General features: G+C 54.8%; 5 protein-coding genes across 5 annotated transcripts; 2 read left to right on the top strand and 3 right to left on the bottom strand.

The window, feature by feature from the left end:
• The first annotated feature begins 272 nt into the window (after positions 1 to 272).
• On the top strand, positions 273 to 1,101 carry IE81DRAFT_142744 (hypothetical protein). Its single transcript, XM_025510372.1, has 2 exons — positions 273 to 507; positions 596 to 1,101. Exons 1-2 carry the CDS (start codon positions 388 to 390, stop codon positions 1,004 to 1,006), a joined length of 531 nt encoding a protein of 176 aa, XP_025369274.1. The 5' UTR covers positions 273 to 387; the 3' UTR covers positions 1,007 to 1,101.
• Positions 1,102 to 2,146: 1,045 nt separating this feature from the next.
• IE81DRAFT_357501 (hypothetical protein) lies at positions 2,147 to 3,945 on the top strand (the record flags this gene model as incomplete). The annotated part of the gene is made up of 6 exons (XM_025516692.1): positions 2,147 to 2,233; positions 2,314 to 2,881; positions 2,996 to 3,096; positions 3,406 to 3,509; positions 3,584 to 3,597; positions 3,740 to 3,945. 6 exons carry the CDS (start codon positions 2,147 to 2,149, stop codon positions 3,943 to 3,945), a joined length of 1,080 nt encoding a protein of 359 aa, XP_025369273.1.
• Positions 3,946 to 4,842: 897 nt separating this feature from the next.
• IE81DRAFT_330394 (hypothetical protein) lies at positions 4,843 to 6,540 on the bottom strand (the record flags this gene model as incomplete). Its single annotated transcript, XM_025515188.1, has 4 exons — positions 4,843 to 4,944; positions 5,117 to 5,173; positions 5,563 to 6,252; positions 6,316 to 6,540. The coding sequence occupies 4 exons, from the start codon at positions 6,538 to 6,540 to the stop codon at positions 4,843 to 4,845; spliced, it is 1,074 nt and encodes a 357-aa protein (XP_025369272.1).
• A 2,583-nt stretch (positions 6,541 to 9,123) lies between these two features.
• On the bottom strand, positions 9,124 to 11,031 carry IE81DRAFT_347680 (hypothetical protein; the record flags this gene model as incomplete). The annotated part of the gene is made up of 4 exons (XM_025516182.1): positions 9,124 to 9,551; positions 9,620 to 9,793; positions 10,681 to 10,864; positions 10,954 to 11,031. The coding sequence occupies 4 exons, from the start codon at positions 11,029 to 11,031 to the stop codon at positions 9,124 to 9,126; spliced, it is 864 nt and encodes a 287-aa protein (XP_025369271.1).
• Positions 11,032 to 11,822: 791 nt separating this feature from the next.
• IE81DRAFT_347679 (hypothetical protein) lies at positions 11,823 to 12,517 on the bottom strand (the record flags this gene model as incomplete). Its single annotated transcript, XM_025516181.1, has 2 exons — positions 11,823 to 12,353; positions 12,428 to 12,517. 2 exons carry the CDS (start codon positions 12,515 to 12,517, stop codon positions 11,823 to 11,825), a joined length of 621 nt encoding a protein of 206 aa, XP_025369270.1.
• Positions 12,518 to 14,923: the final 2,406 nt, after the last annotated feature.

Genomic DNA, 14,923 nt, shown 5'->3' with positions numbered 1-14,923 from the left:
ACGCCCAGAGAAAGTCGGCGCTAAGCCACAAACACCGCCCAGCAACAAACGCTTACGTGTGCACTCGTAGGTTGCATACACTAAATACAGAGCTGCAATTTCCTCGACGAACCCTTCAGAGCTAATAACACCAACATGAAGCGCGGGCGACGGACGCAATTTGAGCGCACGCTCGTAAACTCAAAAGTTGCAATATGGGCGACTTCCCGACCGTGCTCGCCACTACTAGCAAGGATGTCCAGAAGGGACCGTGACCTAAATCGAGAGCAGCGCACCTTCGAAGTAAAAAGAGCACGAACTCGTCCGATGGACAGTTTGAGCTGAAGGTGCACTGCACTCTTCAACAAGTTCGTGCAAGAGGCATAGACTGCACCTCTGCGGTTCTGCATGATGCAACACCGCTATCTGCCCTTCAGCGCGTCGCATTGGATCGGAGTGGCTCTCATCATTGCGACTTTCTCGCACGTTGTCCGCACTCGACCAATGAACATCTCGCAGCTTAGCCTCGTGAGTGCACAAGCCAGTCACACGAGAGAAAATTTTACGCGTTGGAGCCTCAAATCGCGCTAAGGTGTGCTTGTCAACCTCTTATTAGCTGGACGCTCGTCAGTCAGGAGGATCAAAAGGGGCAGAGGGCAACGCTTCTTCCGAGAACGCTTCACATTTGAAGCCGAAGACTATCGCTTCGGTGAAGCCGCGCATCAGCTTCGATCATCATTTTGAAGTCAATTTTGCACAAGCACGCGAAGCTACGAGGCGAACTGCCCTCGAGACCATCAAGCGCGAGATGGCGGCAAAACTTGCTCATCATCCTCAGGTAGGCCACTTTCATGTGACCAGCATGAGAGACCACAAGGTTGGCAACGCGATAAACGGCTTCAAGTTCTCTGGCACAGCTCACGACGCTAGAGGAGTCCCTCTCGCCGCACCGACCGAGTTACACCTTCGCCCGGACATGCTTGTTGCCGCAAATTGGATACGCGCCACATCCGGCGCTTTGCACTAAATGAAAACGATCGAAGGCATGGTCTGAGAAGCTCAATGGGCCAGACTTTCCCTTGCGAAATGAATCTCAAAGCTGAAGTGTCCTAGAACAAGTGCCAATCAAATGCAATCATGCTCATCAGTGCTGTTGTGCTTGTGTTTGCGTTTGTATCAGCAGGCGTGATCAATGTGTCTGCGAACCCAGCAAGATGGCGAGTGCTAAACAATTGTGCAGTTGAATCTATCAAATACGATTGCGACTGGGCGCACAGCCCGAATGAAGCATTCATTCGCGATTGTAGTAGTCGTGAGTCAGAGTGTCTCTCAAGCTCGATGCGCGAAGCTGGTGTACATGCGTGTTATAGGCGCGTGCGCGGTGCGTGCGGCCAACGCACAGTCCCTTTCCACGCTCGAGGCAGCAGCAAAGTCTGCAGGGCGCACAGGTCTTTACCTTGTGCATGTGTACAAGTCTCCCGCCGGCTCCTTCAGACGAGCTCTCGCTCAATGCGAATTCGATCTCTTCCCACAATACAATCACCACTGTTGACCTGACTAGCGGGACACCAATTTTGAAACACCACGGGTGCTTTGCATTGCAGGCGACGCTTGGATGCACTCGCGGGTCATCACCGACGTTGCTAGGCGTATACAGGTGCCACTCTTGACATGGCAGCTGTAAATAAGACCAGCATGCAAGGTCGGGCCATCGGCCCTAATCAGGAGGTCAGCTAGTGCAGAGTTGGTGCTTCGACCATCTTGATGACAGGAAAACATTCCTGTGTTGTCTAGGCGTCTACCAAGTTTGCTAAACAAAACAACGCTTGGTGGTATTGAGAGCCAGTCGTCGTGCTTGTATGACAATACGCAGCACCACCAAACGCCAGGATAGTAATAGTAAAGAGTAGCTTTTCGGAAGGTAGACTGCATGCGTTTCTTCGTCGCTCGTCTCTCATGCTTCGAAATGCGCTGACGCGAATGCTCCTCAGCAAATGATACCTACCAATATGTATCGTATAAGAAGAGTCAGAGCACTTGTGAAACATCTCCAAGGCTCCAACGCATCCTGCTCCAGCACATCTCTTCAACAAAATTGCAGTCAGTACTCAGAATTGGCTACCAGGACCCAACGTGCTACGACTGCGAATTGCGTCTGATTGGAACCATGAAGGCGCCCCGCGTATCATGTCTGTGTTGGCTTAGCGCGGCGGCGCTCGTGGTGACCTTCATGCCCGTCGATGGAACAGGATCAGTGAGTCAAGCACGTCCGAGATACTCTCATGATCTTGCGCTCTTGACTGATGCAGCTCAGTTGTGATTTTCCACCTTCAGCACCTGGCGGCTCGCGCGGACGCGCCAGAATTGCTTGCGGAAGTAGCTAGGCCTGCCCAAGTGACCATCAGCAGGAACATACTCTTCCTTCTGAACAACATTCCGCCACGCTATCGAGTGCACGTCGCGAATACCCTTCGGGACAACGTGGAGCTCAGCATCGAGACTCGCTACCCTAATGTAGCGAGCTTTCATATAAAAGGGGTGACGCCGGTGGCCTCGCATTACAGTGCCAACAATGAGCATCACGTTGCTGGAGAAGCACGAACGAGCACCGGCCGCCATCTGCACGGCGAGGACTCCGACTACATCGTGCGCATCAACCCAGCGGAGCTGCCCCCAGGCTGGCCCTTCAGACTGAGGCGCTTGGACAGGCGCTCAGCTCCCGGCGTGAGGTTTCAGATGCCAAGCGCTCTACTAATCCCCCGCAGTCCCGTAGGTCCGCTAGGCGTAACAGGAAGCACGACTCCTCGTCGTCCGACCGAGGCGGAGCAGCAAGTCCTGGATGAGGCAGCCCGAGCAAATCGCCTGCGTCCGGCTTCGAGAGCAGCAATCGAGTACGACGACGGTATGTCGAGCTACCTTAGGACCTTCAACGCCCAAGAGCGTGCCTCGATACATCAAGCGCTCCGTGAGGCCATCGATATAAGACTCCACCATGACACGCACGCTCGCTACATAGTCTCTGCTATCACGCCACATCGGTCCGGGACTGGGTACTGGGTCCAGGGAAGTGGACTGGATCCTAGCGGAGCTGTGCTCCACGACTTGAACATGATTCATGTGCGCCCTGATCTCAGGCATGTACCGCACTGGCCTTTCTGAACCGAAATCAGCGTAGGGAAGCCTTGTCTAGCAACAATATTGAAGTGAAATGACAAACCGAGCGCAGTATCACTGAGCTGACGCGGCGAATTCGACGGCATCGTACTCACACTGATACCACTCTGTGAGAGGGGGATGCCGAGGTGACGCCAAGAGGGACGCGCGTGGCGCACACGTCATTTCGTGCATATGCCAGCTATACTGTACCTATGACTGCTCATCATGGATACCATCATCCTCGTATAACCCATCTGCGACACATGGTAGCGGCATGAGCGCAAGCGCATCTGCGCAGGCGTCTCTACGTCAGGTCCTAGTGCTCAGATGCACCCGAGCAGAAAAGGCGGGGGACGATCGATTCGCCACGCGGTGTGAGCCACACAGCCCGCAGATACACCCGCGACTCCGCAATCCCTGATCGTGGTACGTTGATGTAATTGTGAAGTGCCGTGAACGGATGTGAGTGTCTGCTACGCTACCTAGCTCGAGGGTCACCCTTCGCTACATCGACCGAGGCAGGTGCAGCATCTCCACGGCGATCCTGTTGTTTCTGCCGTTGAAAATAGTGCCGTTGTGCACAGTCATGTTGACTGTACGATAGCCGTCCGGCTGACGATCCCCAACATGATGGATGTCAAGGGCCCTGATGTGCGGGTCCGCCCGAGCCCAGTCCGAGGCGATGTCCAGAAAAGTTTGGCGCTCGTGATGAGAGCCAAGAGTATCGTGGGCCGAATTGCTCAGTCTGACTGGAGGCCACGGGCCCAAGAGAACGGGACCTTCGGAAGCCCTGCCTCGAGGACTTGGTGAACGGAGTCGACGATGATCATCGATCACTGTGCCGGATGCGCCTTCAGAAGCGTCGGAGTGTGCCGGGCGGTGAGCATGAACGGTGTTCGCAAGTCTCCCGCTCCGGGAAGAGCCAGAGTCGTGGTCATCAGACAATGTGCTGACGGCACCTTCAGAAGTGTCCGACTGCACCGGGCGTTGAAAGCGGGCATATATGCGCGAAATGCCGAGCCAAGGAGCACCCACGGACTCTTGCGGTGCCGGCGACTGCTGTGCGAGTACGACCGACGCAACATCCTTGCCTCTCGCGCTCTAGAAAGTTGGTAGGAAAGCCAAAACTCGATGAACATTCGCGGACAACTCCGTCGCCCATATGCGCAACATACCGTGCAGCTGATGAGCGTCGCGTAGACCATTGCGCTCATGCACAGTATCTTGAGTTGGAAATTGGCCATCCTGAACTTCCGAGGCGACGCTTTGTTGAAGATAAAGTTTGCGAGTAGGACCTCGCGTTAGAAGATACCTGATGAAAGGAGCTCGGAGTATATTAGAGGGATTGCCTCGATGCCTCGTTCCAAAAATTCTCTGCGGCGAGCACCACGGGGTATATCAATAAAGTGCACATTGTGGTTTGGTCCCTTCACCAGCAAGTATCATCGCAAGAGCGCTGACCGGAAGTTGGCGATGGTGGCAAATGCGGACTACTTCTGAGGTGAGGCCAGCGGGTCTGTAAGAGAGTGAGCGCTCTGATCAAGGAGTCTTTGCGACGTCAGCAGCGGCAACAGCAATAGTGGCGAGATCGATTTTTTCTTCTTGTCTGCGCGAGTCGGAGACATCAGAGGCGGTGGCGATAGCTCAAAGTTGCTCGGCGCCGCTTTTTTCAGAGAAGAGCCTCGACAACACTACCATGTAGCGCGTCTATTTGCCACCGCCCTGATTCTGCAACATCAGGTGTATTTGACTGCTCTGGATCGCGGCATCGAGCTCGCCACACCTGCGCTTGCTCCCTGCGCTGTGGACCTACTCGATCGTATATTTGCTCGAGCCGGCGTCAGAGCGTGAAGAGCATTCATTGGACGTTCTCACTGCTTCTGCCGTCCCAGAAGCGCGAGACTTGAACTTGGCCATTGCGAACACACCATTCCGGCATGGTGGCGGGTGACGAATGTGGACATTGTTGTACCAGGCCTACCATCAGAACGTGAAGCGCCCAGGCGCGCTTGTCGTGCATGTCCAGCCTCGCGAGGCCCTACAAAGAGGATGTCTGCGTGGGTGTAGGCGGGGTCATTGCGAAGCTAGGCGACGATGCGACAATCTAGATTGGTCTTGTCGTGCTCGGGTGCAATTGCAGGTGCGGAAGGGACCCAAGCCTCCTGGCGTTGTCGTGCTCGAATGCAAATGCAGGTGCGGAAGGGACCCAAGCCTCCTAACGAGAAACATCAGTTGCCGCTCGTCGAAGTGGCCCCTCTTGCGACCCGGCTAGCCTCGGTCAGCTCGAAGCTCTACGACGCGCAGCCTTCGCTACGTGCGAATTGGGGGATGGTGAAACATTTGAGTATCTGTCATGATAGCACGCCATCTGTAATCGAGACCTGTGAGGCTGACGCGCCGATAATTATGAGCGTTCCTAGGGCCCACCGACTCGACGACGACTCGGTGGATCATGGGATCTTGATTGACGTGGTTCAAAATTTTCTCCTTGAGCGCATTCCACTCGGGATGGTAATACGGCACCACATTTGTTGCTTCTTGGCTCCAGTGCACGTATGCTGGCGTGCCGGGCGGTCTGAGGGGGATCGTCTCCCCGAGGACCGGGTCTCGAATCACGGCTCGCGAAAAAAGTCGCGTGCTGCTTTGATCTGCAGTGCCGGGCGGCGGTGGATGAAAAACGCGAATGGACGTCTCCAGCGCAGCGTGGCCAGGGCCATCAGCAGCGAGAAAGTGTACGTCCCTAAAATTTTCGGCGTTGCGCTCTCCGACACTTTGAACAACAACACTGAATACGTTTCGATCGATGCGAAAGCGTCTTTGCAGCTTGGCTTCCAGACTGATACGTTCCGCACTACCGACGGGCACGGCCTGGCGCGTATTGCGCAGCCAACGAATTTGGACCGGATCCTCCAAATTACGCAATGGGATCATGACTCCAAGGTTGTGCAAGCCCCAATCTTGGCTGCGACGACGCAGCGCAAGGGGATGATGCAGCTTCATGATCGTGTGGAAAAGGTGCTTGCCGTCGCGATTGGAATTTGTCCATCGAACCCATCGATATGCGTGTGCGTTGCGCGGGCCTACGGACCAAACGCGAACCCAATACGTCCTGGCATCCTGGCGCGCATTCGATCGGATGATGCGTGTCAGACTGTCGTGATCAGCACTTCCTGAGCGCACCTCGTCGATGCTTTGATCGATAATGACGAAAGGTGGCGAGTGCTCCCCGGAGCGCTTGGTAAGCATCTGCAGAGCCTTGAGATTGGAGTCGGTCCCCCGTACGGATGTATCGGGCGTGATGGCGCGCTTCGAACTTGCCGTGATTGCTTGGGACTTTCCCGTCATGTGCAAAGTGCCGTTCAACACCAAGCTTGGTGGCGCAGTGCTCGACGCGGAGCCGTGCATCACGAAGCTGGCCAACGATACCTATAGACAAGTGGGTAATTGAGTGACCGGCTACGTTATCCCATTCAAGCAGGCATCGGAGAAGACTCACGACCAGCGAGAATAAGATGGTCCGAGAGTGGAGCGCCAAAGTGCCTTGCCAAGGCTTGTCAGCTCTGGTGTTCGCACACAGCATGCTTGCGATGCAGAGTGGGCCTTGCTTGCGACTTGAGGTCACGGGAGTGTTTTCCTGGTGCAGTACCGACCACTGGGAAGATTTTCGTGGGGCCACACTTGAAGAGAGCATGAGCACTTTCTCATCTTTGCCGCTCCGCAACTTTGAGACGAATCAATGTGCGGCATTTAAAGGTACAAGCGCCTCAAGACTCGATATGCAGTTCCGCGTTGCCAAAGATCCTGGCAGTCAGACGGAGTGTGGCCCTTGCTCCAGCTTAGCGTCATCCATGTTTAGTGAGCGATCAACAGATACCCAAGCCGCTGATGGATAGTGTGCATAACCCCACAACCCACCTCCCGCCGAAGCCGACACGGCGCGTAGCTTGTGCTTCATGCCTGCTACCACTCGAACAGAGTCCATGTTGCTGGATCGCCAAGCAGGCTGGATGCATGACAGCGGTCTCGGTACCGATGATTCGGATGCCGTTACGCTTATACGTGTGTCTGTGGGGTCTGACACGGCTTCATTTGCCACGTCAGCACGCCACCTTGTTTGGGCGAGATGAGCCGGCATCGGGTGCTGCCAAGCCAACTGAAGTGGCGAGAGCAAGCGTGATGTGCTAGGGCTGCTGTTGTGGATCGTGTGGATGTGTGGACGACAAGCACTCTCGAGGCGTTGCGGGAAGTTCAACACCCATTGATGCGTCCACCCCGTGGGAACAACACACCACACCACGAGTGTTGTAGCTAGATAGGTGTGTCCATGCGTATACGCCTCTCCCAGCTCCAGATCGAGGCTGCTCCCCCATGCGGCGGAAACAGTGGAGCGGCGGCATCCAGCTGCGCCCAACCCGGCGTTGCCGCCGTGGACGTGCATCAAACAAACATGAGGTGCGCGGTGGCTGATCAAACATGGGACCCGTGGGGCGCGCGCCACGGCCGTTGCCGTCTATCAGATGCGCGGATATGGCAATCCATGCGCATGCATGGCCAACGCGATGATAGATGCACGAACATACTCTATGACTCTGCATTCTTGTGCGAATGTCTCAGCATCAACGTCCGACTCCCTCACTGCGCACTCCAAGTAAAGTCGGTAAGTTGATTGCAGAGCTGAATGCAAGTTGAGAGTCATGTGTCGTCAGAGAGTGTCGCATCCACACAAGAGTTGCGAAGCTGTGACAAGACGTAGCGCTCGCTGTGGTCCTGAATGCTCATCCTTTCGTGACTGCGACTCTTGGACAGACTGAAAATTGGGTCCAACTACATCATGGGCACCCCAAGCAGATCTCAAGATTTCGCCAGCACCGAGAAGGTTCACGCGGATTGCAATGGGCTGGGCGCATGACTGACTATGGCTGTGGCGGTCGAGCTAGCACTGGCAAATTTCGGCCATTTTCCCGGAATTGTGCATGATACCGGGAGATGGAAATGGCGGAGTCAAGGATGGTTGGCGATTGCTGCTGCTGATGAGAAGAGAGTCTGAGTCTAGCGATGAAAGCTTCACTCATGGATCTGCATAAGATCGCGAACCAAGAGTCGTGAGAGTGAGAGTTGAGTGATGGTGAGTCGAGAATTTGAGTTGTGAGTCAAGTCGCGCGGATGTTCATCCTCTCTGCGCGTCCGCCAGACGCGGCACGTGATTGCAGCACAGCAGCCGATTCGACGCGTTGCAGGCGTGGGCTGGCTGCGTTTCGTTGGGCTTGATTCACTCAAGACTGTCTACTGTGATTGCGATTTCCGCAAGATGGGATGAGCAGGATCAGATTGGAACAGTGGTTTCCTTGCGCCTGCGCCTGAGACCAGTGTTTCTCGAATCCGCACAACAGGAGGAGGGGGATGATGATGAACGTTGAAGGGAATGAGTGTGAGTGTCGAGAGGAGAACAGCTGTGATCGAAGCTTTTCAGTTGGACATGGCGGCTGGCTAGTTGTCGGCTCGATGAGGACCTACGCGCAAGACGTGAACGCTGTGAACGGCTCGAGTATGTGAGGCCCAATCTTGAAAACGCGACTGTAGAGCGAGGACCACTCTTCTATAAGGGTCAAGCGCAAGCGCCCTATCGGCGGCATCGGAGAAGTGCACCTCCACCTTGGCAGGTGTACGTGCCGAGGCGATGCCGGCTTGATGTCCACCCTTCGCATGGGAGTGATCACGGAGTGGGGTGAGCAAGCCTACATGCATCGTCCGCCGCTCCAGGGGCAGGGCGGGGTCATCGAATCAGCAGCGACGCGCAGGTGTGCATCAAAGGACGGATCAGCGCTCAAAGGCATGTCGAGCGGCTCTTGATCTAAAGAGCATGGATCTATTCGGCAGCACCGAGGCCCCTGTTGGGCCTTCTTCTTAGCGCAGGACTCCTAAACATTCGTGATTGGACGCCCCGAGCAGTGGCATAGATTTAGATTGGCGCACTACGATGCCCTCGGGCTAGAAGTGAGTCATCACATGAGGCACTTCGCTGATCTTTGGATTGCTGATCTTGTTCATACCCTCGTCGTACAGCTGATGGTGCACCGAAACGTGATGAGGGAGCACGCTAGGACCGATACCCAGCACGTGCACATTCGCTGATGATTGGCTCGCTTCTGCCCATGCCGCGATCGACTTGCTCATATCTTCTCTAGCCTTTGGAGGCATGCCACGGAAATTGTTGTCGGTGACCGGACTCCACATCACCATGCTTTGGCCACCGCGTTGCTTGACCGGAAGGAATGTAGTGGCAGGCGCTTGATGCTCTGATCGCGCTGATACGCCCGCTCTTGGTGTCGGAACTGCTGACGAGCTGCTAGCGTGTGCTGGAGCATTGCATCGTCGCTGCGATCTGACGCGACGAGGGACAGCGCCCTCTGATGCGCCTGTCAAGAGCGTGGATGGTGAGTAGTGATGCAGCCGGTGTCGTCCTCTTCTTTCAAATCATTCTCACCGTGTGATGTACCTTGTCCGGACGTGGCTCCTGGCCTCTCAGTGAGGATAGCTGTAATTAGACGGCTCTTTTGGCTGCTTCGATCCCCTCGTCTTCTCGGCTCTTCGTTTCTTTCTGCAGGCTCTTGCCCGCTGCGAGCAATTAACGCCTCTGCTCTCGTCACAGCATTTGCAGCTGGGGGATGGAGGCGAGTGCTGGTGAAAAACTTGGAAGGAATGAGGGCCTCGGTGCTCCAAGCTATTCAGACGCAAACGGCTGCTGAAACACTCGCAGTGTAAGCTCCCCTGTCTTGCAGGCACGCTTCCAGCGGCCAGTAGCAACGTGGTGAGTAGCGCCCAAAGCGCTGTGGACCGAACGGCACTCATTCGGCACATCGCAAGGTAGTAGCTGGCGCACTGCTTGCGGAACCAGGTCTGTGGCGAATTAGCGTCGCGGTGCATTTGGCGGAGACCAGCTCCGGGGCATGCCGCCTTTTATGGACTCTGCGCGGATCACGAACTCGCCCAAGTACTGTTTGCGTGAGTATCTCGCAAGGGGCATGAGGCCGCCTTTGGCACTCTGCCAGTGTCGTCAAACCTCTCACAATGCCTGTGTAGCGTACCAATGTTGATATATCGACACACTGGAGCGCCTCTTGCCAGCAGCCATTGCTCTCAGAAGAGTGCGAAGACACCAATTGTTGGACATCAATTGTAGCAAGACTTGCGCATGATCCGTCATCAGCGCGACACCAGCCGACGTCGTCGCTGCGTGTCATGGCGCCGAACAACGATAAGGACAAACAAAAACCCATCATCATTGCTATACATTCTCACAAACATTGCTCAATGGTTCTAGCCGGACACAGAAACATCCTTGTCGCGGCGCCGCTCAAGATGACTCAGCACTGCCTACTCTCGCCTGCTGGACCGGGGCAGCTTCCCACCTTGCTGAATGAGCTGGCGCTTTCCGATCACCTGAGATGTGCCACTATGTGCCGAAAGGCCACACAACAAAGCGCTGTGGAGACGCGTGCGCTTCTCCATTCGTGTTGTAAGCCATGCCATGCAGCACCACGCTACCGTCTCGCCTGCGGATCATCCTATGCACATCGATGCGAGCGATGTTGGGATCTTGGTCTGTTTGCGTCCTCCACCAGTCGTGCAGCGCACCGCGAAAAGTGTCAAGATCGGCACTGTATTGATTGTGAATCTGGTCGGCAGCTTGATCGTTGAAGTTGACAATTGGTGGGGCATGCGGCGGAATCTGTTGGATTGGATGGAACAATGGATTGCAGGGTCAAACAGAGATCTGCCGGCAGGTCATCGCCTAAAGCGGAATCCTTTGGCACGCACCTGGAAAGTCCGACCGCCCTGCAGCATGGCAAGCACAGCAGCCAACACCCAAAGCATCGTGATGAAATGAGGAGTCATGCTGGAGCTCTGTTGTCTTGCGGATGGCAAATTGTGGCGAGATGGGGTCATTCTCTGGTTCTGGAATGATCAAGTGATTACTGTACATCAGCGAGCGGTTCTTCCGTCGCAATCTCGTCTTGACCGCCTTATATACGGCAAGAAAGAGCTGACTGCGCAAGACGAGGCGAAAATGCCAAAGGCAGCCTGGAAAAGAGCAAGTCAAAATATTGCGCCGCAGTGAATCACAGCGAGGAATGCCAGTACGGTATGTTTGGGGCGCTGCTGTGCACGTTTTGGGTACTGCACAGGTCCCACGCTGTACAACATCGGTGTCACAACAAAGCCTTGGGCGCAGTGCGTGTTCGACAGGTGTTTCGCCTGGCAAAACCTCTATCGCGTGTCTCGACGACACGGTGAAGCAGTAAATGCCCCTAAATCGCTGCGTGTTCACGGCGATGGCACGAATGCCGCTCTTACAAGCTAGACACAAGCGAGCAAGATTTAAAAATGCTCTGAGCAATGTCAAGGATTCTCGCTCCGGGACGACAGTCGCAGCGAATTTTGGCGTTTACATGACACTCATCCGTCTGCTGCGCCGGCAAGCTGCTGATCACCGTCAAGACTCGGCAAAGAAGGACCGTCTCCGTTCGCAGGCGTGCCATCTTCTCAAAGAAGTCATGAATTACTGATCACCTATCAATCAGCACTGACTGAAGACCAATAACTTCCTCCACCCCGACACAGCTCGAGCATCCCGAGGAACCGCTTTCTCTTCAAGCACGTCGCTATCAAAGTATCTCTGCGGTAGTCTAATGCTCTGGAGCAGGAGGAGCCGGTGGCGGGGGCTGTCTAGGATGAGGACCCATCAGCGGACTCGGCGATGGAGGCGAGTGCGGAATGTTCAGTGAGTGATTCGCAAGTGAGCCTCCATCGTGATCAAATGTTTGGAGTCTGACACGACGAACGTTGTTGGTCGAACGCGCGCCGACCTCGGTCACCAATACCCTTCCGACTTGCGGATCGTTCAAAGCCCAATCTTGGATGCGGCGTGCAAGAGAGATCCACTCCATGGGCTGACGCATCGTCGCGCTGAGAATGCTAGGCATGAAATGAAGAGTTGGAGGAGCTCCACGGACTACTGGAACGTTGACCTCTCGGCGCAAGACTCTGGACCCCGCGGTGGTCAGCGTGACTGCGGACCGTCGGTCGATGAACGTCCTCTTGCGATGCGCTTTTTGCTGCTGCACAGGTGTAACAAGTGCTGCTGTGTAGGACACTCGCTCGGTGGTCTCAGGTCCAGCATCGCGTTCGGAGTCTACGCGAATATGAATAGAAGGCGGCTATACCATCCATCGAGCAGCGATACCTCAGTTCTCTGGCGCTTCGAGTATCGCAGGGCTGCGGTCAGACTCACAATGGTAGACGCGCCAGCTGGAGCACTTGAAATGCGTTGTAGGACGCAGAACACAATGAAGATCAGGTCCCCAAAATGAGAACCGGCCATGCTGACAGTGAATGGCTCAGAGAGATGCGAAGACTTTTGTGCTGATCTTGTTGCAAAGTCGCCGTAGCAGTGATCACTTGGGTGGCGATTTGCGATGAACGTGAGTGCAGATTACCGGTTTAAGTACCCTTCTTGTCAATCATCACAGTTCGAAATGGTTTTGAGAGTATGTACATGGGACGAACCTGACTCAGAACATCCATACAGTCCCGCCGCTAAGCCACAACACCGAGTTTAGCCGCCCTCGTCGTTGGTGGGGCGAACAATGTTGGCTTACCCGCACAGGAGTGGTGTTTGAAGATACAAGGATGCTCAAGCATATGGCTTGAGGCTCTCGACTGCAATCTGATGGGAGCGACTATGAGCATCGCATTGGGCGCTTGAAGCCTTGGTCGCAGACTTTTTGCCGTAGTCCTTTGCACTACTCCTAAGCTCTTGAGATGTAAAAGGTCTTCAAAGCACTGATGCGCTTACCGGCCATTTGTCTCATGCGCAAGATGTCCCGTGTGAGTCGTGTGAAAAGCATTTCTCGCAAAGTGTCCGTATGTATGTCCATACGTCATTCGTCGAAGCAAGAATGTTTCTTGAGCATCGGCAAATGCATGACAGGAGCTCACCCCTTTGAAACAGAGCGTATCCATACCCTGCCGCGGCCGGTGAAATGTTTGTGGCACGGCACGACAACAAGCATTCGAAACAGTGATGCTTCACTGCAATAAAGTCTCTGTTTCGTGCTTGCTCTGACAACACCATTGTCGTCACGAAACACCAAGACCTCGCAGAGTGTCTTGAGAACCTTTTCGCGATTGCAACCTGAAAGCGTCCAAGTCTCTTCTTCGCCGCACTCACGACTGCAGCGTTGAGAGGACACCTTTACTGGTAGAGAAGTCTTATGCGTGCGATCAATACGCAAGAAATGCGCCTGCAAGCTTGCTGTGCCTGTGACTTAGTCCTGGTTAACGGAAGTGAGAAGCCCTACCTGGGCGGCGTGTGTTTCTGTGAACGTGAAGAACGCATGCAATGCTGGCTGCGACTCAGTAAACAAGACCTCAGCGATCAGGTCGGTGGCGCTGCCTCGCAAGAACAGTCTTCGCTGCGCGTGACCCTGGCTCGCATAGTGTCCGCACGCGCAAAATCTCATGCATGTACCGGTACTTTGACTGTTCTGCAACTTTCATTGCAGCCACCATCATCATTGAAGATGACCTGCGCGACAGCAGTCACCGATGGCGCACGGTACGACATCAGCGAGTCAAGCGCAAGACTGTCTCAACATGCCACTCCCTGGCTGCAGCGGAAAATGGAGAATTGCAAGGTGCGTGCATACGACTGAAGCACTCATTCGGTATCGAGACCCACTTCATTTACTGAACTGCAATACTTGAACTGCTTGTTTGGGTTACGTGAAAATTAAATTCCCCCGATATTTGGCTCGCCACCGACTCTCTCAGCGGTCGATACCCTGAGAGCCCTGAAGACCCAATCGACCTTTCCTCTCTGACATCGCAAAGCAGCGACCTCTGAGAGCATCTGAGCTGCATCAATCGCACTGGCAGCCGCAACATGCGGGTTTGGGTCCCGCAAAACCGCAGCGAATCATTTCTTTGGCATTGCAAGGCGGATCATCGCAACAGGCTGGAAGCCTCTTCTGGAGCTTTGGCGTCTAAAAGATGCAACGTGGATAGGGAAGAGTCAGAACACCACAAATTGCAGATCAGGGCTGTCAGACGAGCAATGAGGGGGGGACAAGCACACGTACCTCCACAGGCGACATCGAGACATCCGGCGAGGCCACGCAACGCATCACAACCGTCAAAGCACACAGAGCAAGACTATGAATGACAAGCTTCATGATGGCTGTGAATCAGGAGGAATCAATGAGTCAGCCGAGGTGGTCAGCCTGTTCCACTGAATTCAGCACTCACATGCGCTTCAAGTGTGCGTAATGGTCCAGATGCTTGCAAGAAGATTCAGTCGTTCCTTGTGCGGGGATTCGGTCTTGCTGACGTGCTTAGTGGCAAGGGGTGACTGTAGACCGTTCAAAATTTGAAGCGCATGCATTACTTATAGGTTCGAAGTGCCGGCTTCATCGCCGTCATGCTGCCGGTTGGAGACAACGCTTCTTGGAGTCCCTCGCTCATTGGCGGGTGGCGCAGTCTTAGGCTGCGCGCTTTTACTTCGCTCCTAGCACAAATTGGACTGCAGTCGAAGAGGTGACTTGCAATCTAGCGCAGACCGCGGTCGCCGCTTCCCGAGCAGAATGCGGCTACTCGAAGGGAATGAGACAGGAAATCTGCATCACAATCCTCAAAGCGCAGAGACAAGGAACGTCGGCCCGCCTGCTCGGGGAGCGCACAAGGAAGATGCCGCGCGGCGAGTCGTGAGAATTCGTCGCGATCAACTCTC

The sequence above is a fragment of the Ceraceosorus guamensis genome (assembly GCF_003144195.1).
Source record: "Ceraceosorus guamensis strain MCA 4658 unplaced genomic scaffold IE81scaffold_33, whole genome shotgun sequence".
Lineage (NCBI taxonomy): Eukaryota > Fungi > Basidiomycota > Exobasidiomycetes > Ceraceosorales > Ceraceosoraceae > Ceraceosorus > Ceraceosorus guamensis.
Note: the sequence above shows the minus strand (reverse complement) of the source record. Positions and strands in the feature narration are given on the sequence as shown.